Source organism: Moschus berezovskii, chromosome 1 (genome assembly GCF_049115385.1).
Source record: "Moschus berezovskii isolate FMDL1 chromosome 1, NW_MosBer_1.0, whole genome shotgun sequence".
NCBI lineage: Eukaryota > Metazoa > Chordata > Mammalia > Artiodactyla > Moschidae > Moschus > Moschus berezovskii.
The window spans coordinates 96,461,729-96,473,898 of NC_142460.1; the positions used below are offsets into that span (position 1 = coordinate 96,461,729).

The 12,170-nt window shown below is 38.9% G+C and overlaps 1 protein-coding gene across 1 annotated transcript in view; it reads left to right on the plus strand.

Moving 5' to 3' along the window:
- Positions 1-4,609: 4,609 nt before the first annotated feature.
- FGF12 (fibroblast growth factor 12) overlaps positions 4,610-12,170 on the plus strand; it is a 638,357-nt gene continuing 630,796 nt past the window's right edge. The window contains exons 1-2 of the mRNA XM_088838230.1: positions 4,610-4,694; positions 4,847-4,989. Of these exons, the coding sequence (XP_088694356.1) occupies positions 4,977-4,989 (13 nt within the window). The 5' untranslated portion in view covers positions 4,610-4,694; positions 4,847-4,976. The remainder of the gene's footprint in view (positions 4,695-4,846; positions 4,990-12,170) is intronic.

Sequence of the window (12,170 nt, forward strand, 5' to 3'; positions counted from 1 at the left end):
AAGGAGAAAGCTTTATTTCATCAAACTCTCATTTTCTCAATCAGCTATTAAATAAAACCTTCTAAGTTCCACACACTGTTCTAGAGGCTGAAGATATAATAGTGAACATGCGGACATGGTTTTTGTCCTTGAGCTCACACTCTGGTGACGGTTCGGAATGATATCCTCAGTAGAGACTGTCAGGTGTTCCATCTTACAGTGACGATTCACTTACAATCATGAGTTGATGTTAGTATCATCAGCAAAAAGAGTTTTAAATGGTCAATTGTAATTTTTTACATTTTTGAGACAGAGCATCTGTTATAAAAGATGAATAGTAAGAAAATAATTATATGAAAAGGTCACAAATTCCTCCTAGTTTATATTCACCACTTCTGAAAGACCACAGTAAAAGTGCAGGAAAAAAAATCTTTGTAGACTGGTAATTAATTCAGCATATTAGCAGAGCTCTTAAAATTGTTAATTATAATTCAATACACTGATATCAATTAATCCCAATAGTGTATATTGTATATTCTGTACATTGTAGTAGAGACTAGAAAAGCTAAGGAAATTGCATATGCCCAGATAAATACGTTAACCAGAATTAAGCTGGAGTGTCAGTGTTGATGGTGCCACTCTTATTCAATTTTGTAATATAAATTCTATGCTTGTATGATTTATCATTCAAACTAGGGCAGTTTTTGATAGTGAAAGTGGGTACCCCCAGTACAAGGGATTTAGTCCCATCTAATTCTTGGCATCTTGAAGTAGCAAATTACCAGGCTACTAGTCTAATTTCCCTTTTCCAAATTCATCATCAAACAAGTTCATCAAAACCAGTGAAATGATTTCTTATTAACACTTTCATGAAGAAACTCTGCCCTCAGATTCTCTCCCATTCAGGGTGGTGGTGGATAGACCCTTTTCCTTCTTTTTTTTTTTTAAATGGGGATGACCTTGAAGGATTCCACCTTTTATTTTTTAAAACCTAAAGGCTAAATGCTCAGCTTTTGTTCTCCCACTCTGTGACAATCATCTTATACCTTATCATGTATTTTTAAATCATTTGTGTTTCTCCTTTATGTTTCTCTAGGGCAGAGACTGTATTTTATTCATACTTTAACTTCTATGTACCTCTGATTGTTCACCTTAAAAATATAGATAACAGAACTAAACTTGCAGAGTTTTATGAAGATAAAATTCGCTACAACATTTGGAATTCTCATGGTAGTGCCTGGTGCATAATAAGCTCTTAGTTGTGTCAGCTCAATATTATTAACACTATTTGTTGTCACAGTGCAAGCAGCCAATGTCATATACACAAAACATGTATAGTAAATATTATTAATTCATCAAAAATTTATTAGTGTTTCCTATATTCAAGTTACTCTATACAAAGATGAATCAGGAGCCTATTTTTTAGGTTAGGATGGGTAACAGGAATGAGATATGCACATAATTATAATACAAGATAGAAAGTAACAAGTGACATAAGAGAGGTAAATGTAGAACAACATTGCTTTTCCTATTAGAGAATATTTTCAGATATAAAGAATCAAGGAAGACTGTAGGAGTGAGAGAATTTTAGGTGAGTCTTGAGGAAAATATAAGATTTGAACATGTAGAGATATTTGTGTTAGTGGTGTAATGAGGTGAGGCTATTCCAAAAATGACTGTGTAAGTAAAGTTACGGGAAAGGAGAATCTTGAGGTTTGCTTAGGATAATGGGAAGTTAACTTATATGGTGAATTAACTTATATGCAGAGTGCATCATGAGAAATGCAGGGCTGGAAGAAGCATAAGCTGGAATCAAGATTGCCAGGAGAATTATCAATAACCTCAGATATGCAGATGACACCACCTTATGGCAGAAAGTGAAGAAGAACTAAAGAGCTTCTTGATGAAAGTGAAAGAGGAGAGTAGAAAAGTTGGCTTAGAGCTCAACATTCAGAAAACTGAGATCATGGCATCTGGTCCCATCATTTCATGGCAAATAGATGGGGAAACAGTGGAAACAGTGGCAGAATTTATTTTAGGGGGCTCCAAAATCACTGCAGATGGTGACTGCAGCCATGAAACTAAAAGACACTTACTCCTTGGAAGAAAAGCTATGACCAACCTAGACAGCATATTAAAAAGCAGAGACATTACGTTGCCAACAAAGGCCCGTCTAGTCAAGGCTATGGTTTTTCCAGTAGTCATGTATGGATGTGAGAGTTGGACTATAAAGAAAGCTGAGCATGGAAGAATTGATGCTTTTGAATTATGGTGTTGGAAAAGATTCTTGAGAGTCCGTTGGACTGCAAGGAGATCCAACCAGTGCATCCTAAAGGAGATCAGGCCTGGGTGTTCGTTGGAAGGACTGATGTTGAAGCTGAATCTCCAATATTTTGGCCACATGATGCAAAGAGCTGACTCATTTGAAGATACCCTGATGTTGGGAGAGATTGAGGGCAGGAGGAAAAGGGGACAACAGAGGATGAGATGGTTGGATGGCAACACCGACTCAATGGACATGGGTTTGGGTGGACTCTGGGAGTTGGTGATGGACAGGGAGGCCTGGCATGCTGCGATTCATGGGGTCACAAAGAGTCAGACACAACTGAGCAACTGAACTGACCTGAACTGAATGGCAAGTTTTGTGTAGGAGTTAATCTTGGAGAAGAACTGAACAGTAGTTTGGATCCAGATAACAGAAAGGTCTTGAATGTCACACCATGGATTTTTCATTTTGAAGCATTTAGGTTTTTGAAATTATGAGTAAAAATAATGAAAATTTATGAAATCAGAAGTTCTCACCATTCCCATTCACTTTAGATAGTGGGGAGGTGGTTATGTAAGAAATCATCTTGGAGTTGATGCCAGGACTCTTAGGTTTTGAGTCTGGTTCTGCTCCACTACATGAGTCTTGTCAAGTGCCCTCCTTGCCTCTCCATTTGTAAAATAATAAATATTACGGGTATACAGAGATGGACTCTAAATATATCTCCTTTTCTAAAAGTTCTGAGAGGAAAAGGACATGTAATGGGTGCAGTGTTAGGAGCAGGAATTATTTATCCCAAAGATACTGTTATTCTTAAGGATCTACTTTTCTATTATTCTTAAGGATCTACTCTCACTATAGCCTACTTCAAAAATCTATCAAAATGTAGAGAAACACTGAGTTTTGTGATTTCCCCCCCAAATATTTTCTTGTGCATGCAATCGGAGAGCCTAAAGCTTGGTAGATCCTAGGTTGTGACCTCTGTAATCACATACTGAAGTGTTTTGATTCCCCAATGCTGAATGGAGGCAGGCTTTGCTGAGCCACGACAGTTATCAACAGGTCTCCTCCACAAGGATGTCCATGTCTGGCTGAGCCATCATGATTAATATTTGTAATCATGGCCCTAAGGCACTGGAGAAATCTCAAGATGCCCTCTGAATTACCAGAGGAAGATAGAATTATAGTCTGACTCGGGTTTCTTGTTGGCAGTATACTTTATTGTATTTCAGTGTTTTGAAAATTGGGATTAGTTTACTGTGGAGGGATCTTTGTGTAATCTAGGTCGGTGATCTTTAACCTGGGATATGGGATTAACCTGCACAGCTCCTCCCTTAGCCATTCTAGATACTAGTTTTCTAGGTTTATTTTCATGTCTGAGAATAAGACTATTATTCTCAAAGAGAGACTTATCTCTCGGGAGAATCTGGACTATTGAAAAAGGTAGTAAATATTGCCCTATTACAGAGGTTGCAGATAAACTAAGCATAGTGTGGGCTTTTAAAATATTCTATGAAAAGAGTGCTATAAAGTATTTTTGCTTTGAAACCTTCACTAGTACCTTATACAAGAAAAATATTTTTCTTCTTCATCTTTACAAAAATGATTATGTATACAGCTTTAAAGTACTTCTTATCAATAAAGGGTCTCTCTACCTTTGGGGACTCTGCATCTTGGTAGACTGTTGGAAAGAAGCTGAAAAGCACCCCAGGATGTCCTCAATGGCTTTGTTCGGAGAATTTAGAAGCCCTGTAGCCTGTTCATGGAACAGTTTTGAGCTGAAAGCCAAAGGGATACCAGGGAGGCAAGAAAATTCAGTCTGAGTAGCAAAGCAGCAGGCGAATATTAATCTTTGGAAGGTCCATGGCTACCCAGAAGAAAAAACAAAACAGATACGGAAATACAAACAGAACCATAAAGTCAGTGGGGGAAGTGGTTAGACGAGGAGGAGGCATACACCTGGAAAGTTACTGCAGCAACTAGGAAGAGAAACCCAAATTGTGACCATTACACGGGGTTCGCAAATACACTCCTCTTTTCTCCTTTCTGCTTCTGAATAAAACCATACCCAGCTCGGAGACCCCAGTTTCCTCTAAGGCTTCCGTAATCCCGTCTGGAAAATCGTATTGGATTGCTACACAATCCCAATCCAATCCATTTGCTAGTTTGCAAAGGAAAATCCGGTCCGGCGTTTATTTTTAGCAGCGCTCCCTGTGACCGAACGCTACGGCTCTTCAGCGGGGATAACTAAGGACCGTATTGGGGAGAGAAGCAAAGAAGGGCGGGGGAGCGGGAGGCGGTGAAAGGAGGGAGGGGGGACGCCCTGCGCATGCGTGCCAGCTCCCATGCAAATCTGCTGTACATCCAGAGAGCAAAGTGGGATGATCTGTCACTACACCTGCAGCACCACGTTCGGAGGACAGCTCCTGCCTGCTGCTTCCAGACCCAGGTAAAAAAGAAACAAACAAACAGAACGGGCACCGTGCATGCATATGAATACCAGGTCGCAACCTATCCCCTGTAGAGGCAATCTGCTGCTGCTGTTAAGTGTCCTTTTGTGGCTGATTGCAGTTTCGAGGTTTAAGAAATCCCATCTTTCAGGAAGCCTGAGGGGAAGAAAGGAAGTACGGGCGAAATCATCAGATTGGCTTCCCCGGTTTGGGAATCTGAAGCGGGCCCGCATCTTCCGGCCAACTTCCATTGAACTTCCCAGCACTCGAAAGGGACCGAAATGGAGAGCAAAGGTATGTGGCTGTCCCCATCGGGGGACTTCCCGCGGCATGTGCGTGTGGCCAGGGCAGTCCTCAGCGAGGGGACTGCAGTGCTTGGGGAGCGAGCATCATACTAGGTCGACAGGAGGAAGATGCTATGTCCGTTGCAGCACCAGGGAAGTGTGGCAGGAAGGCGACTTCTTTTTAACTCCCACAGCTTGGAAGACAGTGTTTAATACTCCATCAGTTGCGTAGTGAAGTGTGATGAGTTTTTTTCCTTTTCTTTTTAGGTAGCGGGGTGGGAAGAGTCTTTAGACGGTGGGGGAGGCGAGATGTGTTGATAAAGCAGTTTCTTTTCTGTAGAATGGATGGGTTCACATAAATATATTTCATTTACCTTAGGATTGCTGACAGGCACGTTTGTATCTGATATCCAATAATGCACTGCTATAGAAAAAAATGTTTGGATTTCTCCACCCCCACCCCACGAAGATGGTATTTCTGGGTGTGTATGACCACATCCCACTGCATTTTGAATATATATCAGCAGAGAAATTGGGTCTATTTGAAACAGTGTGCGTTAGAACTGACCTCTAAGAAGAACAGTGTATCGGAGTACTGCTTGGCTCCAGGCATGATGCATATACTAGTTCTGGATATGTATATATTAATATTTTCCTCATAAGCAAATCTGCATAATGTATACATACTAATTGGTAAAGGAACTGTAAAAATCAACTTCTGATAGCATATTTAACTCACATAAACAAAATGACTATTAAAATTGTAGGGTTGGATAGCCTTTGGATTTAACTCCATCTATGCAGGTCTCTTCCTCCTCCTCCTCCTCCTCCTCTTTAAAACGCCCACTAGCTTGCAAGAGTCTTGAGTGATGTGGTCAGATATCCAGTAGGAATACTGGATGTATTTAATTGTGGTGAAATCAGAAAAAATGATGTCAACTTTTATGAAACTATATTCATTACCCAGAACTCGAGAAGCTATATTTGAAACAAGGTTTTATTTTTAAACCAAGAATGTCAGTCATTGTGGCAGTGTGCTCAGGATCAGGGAGTGGTGGTGGGTTACCTATTTCTGGGCTGATTAGTGAAACTGAAGTGTCAAGTGATAGCAGGTACATGTTCAATAAAGTATTTAATTATAAGAGTTAAGTATTTCAACTTAGGTAAGCATTTCCAGTGTGAAAATAACTGAATCAACATAGGTTCAGACAAGCTGGCAAATTTTAATTGGGATAATTTATTCCTATGATTTGCTGATGGGCATTTCCTTGACTAACAATGATGTACATATAGAAGAGACCCCATGTCAATAAATATACATGAGGCGTGTATTTATTAACTTTACTGTAGAATCCATTTTAAAACTAGAATCAAAAATTCATAGGTGTCTGTAATATTCCAGTTGATTAAGTAGTTCTAGAACATGAAATTAACAACAGAGTATCATTTTACTAAGAAGCATTTTTTTTTATTTAAAGAACACCTGCTATTTGAATATTAAACTTTGTTATTTGGCAAACGTTCTTTGTAACATTTTGCTTTCAATTTATACAGGAATTCCTGGCCCATCATAAAAAGAAAATGTATCTCTTAGCAATGCTTTTTTATTTCTCTTCTTTGCCCATAACATATGCTACATGTCACACAAATTTCTAGGTGGTTTATATCTCATACTGATAACAGTAGCATTCTAGTTATTCTGCCAGGCTTGGGATTTCAGAAAGGAAAATCTCAGAAGTATATCTGAGAAGAATCATGCTAGAAGTTCTAAAAAATCTATAGCAGTGATACAGGCGTGAATCCCAGCACTGACTCCAAGGCAATGAATAATTGTCCCAAGCCAATATTGTGGTCATTTTGCAGAGGTACCATAATTGCTTCAGGCAAAAGACATGGTGAAAGTCCTCATGCACATTAGTTCACAGACTTTTGCAAAACTGAATTAGCCAGATAGTGATCATATAAAGAGTGGTGAATTACACATTGACCTCACTTTCTGAGTTGACGCAAATGGCACAGCTAAAAATGGTAGCTAACTTGAAATTTTATTATAGAAGAAAATGTGCATTAAGAGAAGTATATCCATATCCTATTTGAATTGTTGTACCTTCAGTATTGATACTTTATGCTGCCATGTACAAATTTCTTGCCCTAATAGATTTAAGTTTAGTTTTGGGAAGACATTTTCAAATGTAAACATATATACTTATTTTTTTTACTAGATACTCTTTCAATGCTCAAAGTACTATTACATGATTCAGTTGAGAGTTCAAAAGTTCTTCATCCTAGAAAAGAAGCTAATGGCCCACTTAGTTTTGAATCTTGTTGCCAGCATTTGACAACCTTCACCTTACCTCCAGCATTTCAAAACCATTCTTAGAGCACTCGTCCAGAGTCTTCAGCAAGTTAAGCATCAATTATTTACAAATAAGATCAATTTTTTTGCTTCCTTACTTATTGTTTTGCATCACTTCTTGTTATCAGGATGAGGAGGAGAGGTAAATGAATCAATTGATCCAGCAGTAAATTTCTGGTGTAATTTCAGTGATCCTTACATACCATGGTAATTAATGTTGCTTCAGAGATTTGGATTGGTGCACAGTCTGAACAACTTTGACAGAATTTGTGCCTTGTGGTGGTTCACAAACTTTGATGTACATTAGAATCATCTGGTATGCTTTTTAGATCTCCTCATGCCTGGTCAAACACTTCATCAATTGCATCAGAATTTTAAGGTAGGAGAGAGGCATAGATTTTTTTTTAAAGATCTCAGATGTAACAGTGTTCAAGAATCACTCATTTAGACTTTTGATAATAAAAATGTGGTTTGATTTAGAATCTTGATCTTTACTCTAGGTTTACTGAATCAGAATCTGATTTTTAACAAAATTCAAAGATTATTTGTGTGCCCATAAAAGTTTGAGAAACATTGATTTACTGTGAGGAAAGAGGTTCTCTCCCTCTCTTCCCCACTACCCCCCACCCCAATCTTCTGTATTTTTTCCCATCCTGACTATATCACATATTTTCTTTGTCCAGCTAGGTTTGCAAGCTTGGGCTTATCAGAAACACATGTGAAGGTTTTGAAGCTTAAAGATCCTTAGGCCACACCTTTAGAACTTCTGGTTTAATTGATTCTATTGTAGAACCTGGGCATAGATATTTTTTAAAAGCTCCTCAAATGTTGCAGATTGATAGTCAAAGTTAAACATTGGTCTAAGATCTTGCTAGTGAAAATGTAGTCCATAGACAATCAGTATTAACATCACCTGAAAATTTGCTAGAAATGTAGACTCTTGGGCCCTACTCCAGACTTACTGAGCCAAATGTTCATTTCAACAAAATCTGCTTGTCATTTGTATGCATATTAAAATTTAAAAAGCACTGGTTTAGACCTTAGGGGACTGATTGTATCTATGAATGACACCACTCTGGGCATCTGAGTATAGAAGATGGGATATCATCTTCTTAATCAATATGGAAGCATCTGATATGTGATCATGTTGTAAGTTTTTGGTTGCTTTGGGAAAGAATGGAAATGAAATACCAAAGAAATTGTTTGCCTCATAGTATTATCAGAAAATTGATTCATTTAAAATACCTTCTCTATTCTTCCTTTAGCCATTTAATTTCAACCCCTTAATTATCTTTAAATGCTTTTTTATAGGTTCATTTTTTAACTCCTTTAAATGTCATGGTGTTAACCCGTGGTAGTGTGACATTGGACTGCTTAAATTAAAGCACATCGTAGAGTGAATATAGCTTACCTCCATCCCATTGTCATGTGCCTCTATTCCATTATTTTAAAATCCATTTGCTGTGCCTCTTGTTCCACAAGACCTTCCCTGACCTCCCTTACATCTAATTAATATTTACTGGTGTATTTTCATATGATCTAAGTCTCTGTTTGTCCCCGTCATACTGCATTTCTTATAATCAACATTATAATTTCTATGTTCTTTTTAAACAAGCATTTATTGTGCATCTTCTATGTTCCCAAAGTGCTTAGTTCTGAGAATGTAAAAGAAAACTAAGATGTAGTCTCTGATCTTAAAGATCTCACTCTCAAATCTTTACTCATAGATTAACTTTTTTTGTGGGCATAATATGAAGTTCTAACAGTTCTATAGCTGCCCAGGCCTGCATCAGATAAAACATTTTCATTTACATAGTAGGGATTCAGATTATATATGTTAGATTGGATAGCCTTCATTAGTTTATCATGCCATGTTCACACATCCAGGAGGTTATAAATTGGGAGAGGTGAAAGAAGTAGGCTTCCCAGGTGATGCTAGTGGTGAAAGAACCTGCCTGCCAATGCAGGAGATGCAAGAGACACAGGTTCAACCCTTGGGTCAGGAAGATTCCCTGGAGAGGGCATGGCAACCCCCTCCAATATTCTTGTCTGGAGAATTCCATGGACAGAGGGCCCTGGCTAGCTACGGTTCATAGGGTTGCGCAGAGTCAGACATGACTGTAACGACTTAGCATGCATGCATGCCTAGAATAATCATTTCTCTGAAACCAGAATGGTTCACTCTGCAGGAAGAAAGGGAAATGTCTATGCAGTAACTAGTTTATCAGTTTATCAGCCAGAAAGTGATTTTTTAAAAAGCTGCTTTATGGTTAAAAAGCAAACAACTAAAGCTCCAAGACCATTGTAGGATGAGTAAGATATAACATGGTAAAAAACAGAACAGGCACTGAGCATAGGAGATCCCTGATCTTATCCCAGCTTTAATGGTGCAACCTTGGACAAGTCACTTTTCCTGTCTGAGTCTTCAGTTCAGTTCAGTCGCTCAGTCATGTCCGACTCTTTGCGACCCCACGAATCGCAGCACGCCAGGCCTCCCTGTCCATCACCAACTCCTGGAGTTTACCCAAACACATGTCCATTGAGTTGGTGATGCCATCCAACCATCTCATCCTCTGTTGTCCCCTTCTCCTCCTGCCCCCAATCCCTCCCAGCATCAGGGTTTTATTCAATGAGTTAACTCTTCACACGAGGTGGCCAAAGTATTGGAGTTTCAGCTTCAGCATCAGTCCTTCCAATGAACACCCAGGACTGATCTACTTTAGGATGGACTGGTTGAATCTCCTTGCAGTCCAAGGGACTCTCAAGGTCTTCTCCAACATCACTGTTCAAAAGCATCAATTCTTCAGCGCTCAGCTTTCTTTATAGTCCAACTCTCACATCCATACATGACCACTGGAAAAACCATAGCCTTGACTAGGCAGACCTTTGTTGGCAAAGTAATGAATGTCTCTGCTTTTTAATGTGCTATCTAGGTTGGTCATAACTTTCCTTCCAAGGAGTAAGCGTTTTTTAATTTCATGGCTGCAATCACCATCTGCAGTGATTTTGGAGCCCAAAAAGTAAATTCTGACACTGTTTCCACTGTTATCCCATCTATTTCCTATGAAGTGATGGGACCAGATGCCATGATCTTAGTTTTCTGAATGTTGAGCTTTAAGCCAACTTTTTTACTCTCCTCTTTCACTTTCATCAAGAGGCTTTTGAGTTCCTCTTCACTTTCTGCCATAAGGGTGGTATCATCTGCGTCTCCGAGGTTATTGATATTTCTCCTGGCATTCTTGATTCCAGCCTGTGCTTCCTCCAGCCCAGCATTCCTCATGATGTACTCTGCATATAAGTAAAATAAGCAGGGTGACAATATACAGCCTTGACATACTCCTGTTCCTATTTGGAACCAGTCGCTTGTTCCATGTCTAGTTCTAACTGTTGCTTCCTGACCTGCATATAGGTCTGCAAAGACTTAAAGATTCTTAAATATCAGAGGGAGTTCATTTCATTTAATTCAAAATATTTAATGAGTTTCCACATTGCTACTGCTGCTGCTAAGTCACTTCAGTCGTGTCCGACTCTGTGTGACCCCACAGACGGAAGCCCACCAGGCTCCCCCGTCCCTGGGATTCTCCAGGCAAGAACACTGGAGTGGGTTGCCATTTCCTTCTCCAATGTGTGAAAGTGAAAAGTGAAAGTGAAGTCGCTCAGTCGTGTCCGACCCTTAGCGACCCCACGGACTGCAGCCTACCAGGATCCTTCATCCATGGGATTTTCTAGGCAATAGTACTGGAGTGGCTTGCCACTGCCTTCTCCGTTCCACATTACTCCAGGCTTATTGTTAAATGCAGGGGATGGCGATAATGAATCGTGCATTGGGGTTGCCCTCCAGAAGCTTTCAGTCTGAGGATAAATGAACAGGCTCAAGAGCTATTGATTTCTAACATTGTATGTGTCTTCTCCGTTCATCTCTCAGAGTTCTAGTCAATTACCCAGGTGGCTAGAATATAAAGTCGTAATGATTAATGACCTCTACAGAGGCACTTAATATTCCACAGCAATAATGTCTGCCTTTTGTTCCACTTTCAGTTTTTTTTTTTTTTTCACTTTTGGTTTCTTTAAACAAAATTTTTGTGTGGGAGAACATTTGAACTCTTGCTGAGTACCACTCTAAAAGCTGTTCCAACTAACTAGCTACCTGGCTAGTAACCTATTGTCTGAGTTGGGTGTTAATGATGCAGCTTGTTAGCATTAGAAATAAGCCTGGGGGGTGGCCCGTTTGTTATCTCCAGTCATTCCCTTATCCTTGTCCTTTTATGCCATTAAGCTTTTGACCCTATTAGGTGTGGTGTTTTGTGCCTACTGAATGACTAATAGTTATGTTACTTTGAATTTGTTAATATTGGGCTCTTGATTTGTCATATTAACAGCTGTAAATAACATTCATGAGACATTCTGTTTTTTTTTCCAAAGGGCTTGTTAATATATGTCATCTCCTTTAAAAACTTGTGACTAGATATATTAACTTCATTTTGTAGATAAGAAAACTGAGGTTCAAGACTAAGTAACTTGGGCAATACATCTTTATTTTCCTGTAAAACAAGACTTATTGTGCGTACCCCAAGTCCTATCCATAATATCATAGTTATGAAATTAAATTCAAACCAATAAAGCATTTAGTGTTTAGAATCAGAGTTTTCATTATCATTAGCTGTGTTTTCTTTCATTATTATTAGTTGTGTTTGTCTTTTCATTAGGATCTCATCCTATAGGGGAAAAAATAATCCTTTGTCATTTTTGTAGTTTTAGCAGCAAGCATACTTGCTGCTACAAATTATCTTCATTGACTTCTGCAAAGACTTTAATTTACCAATAAGGGATTTCTT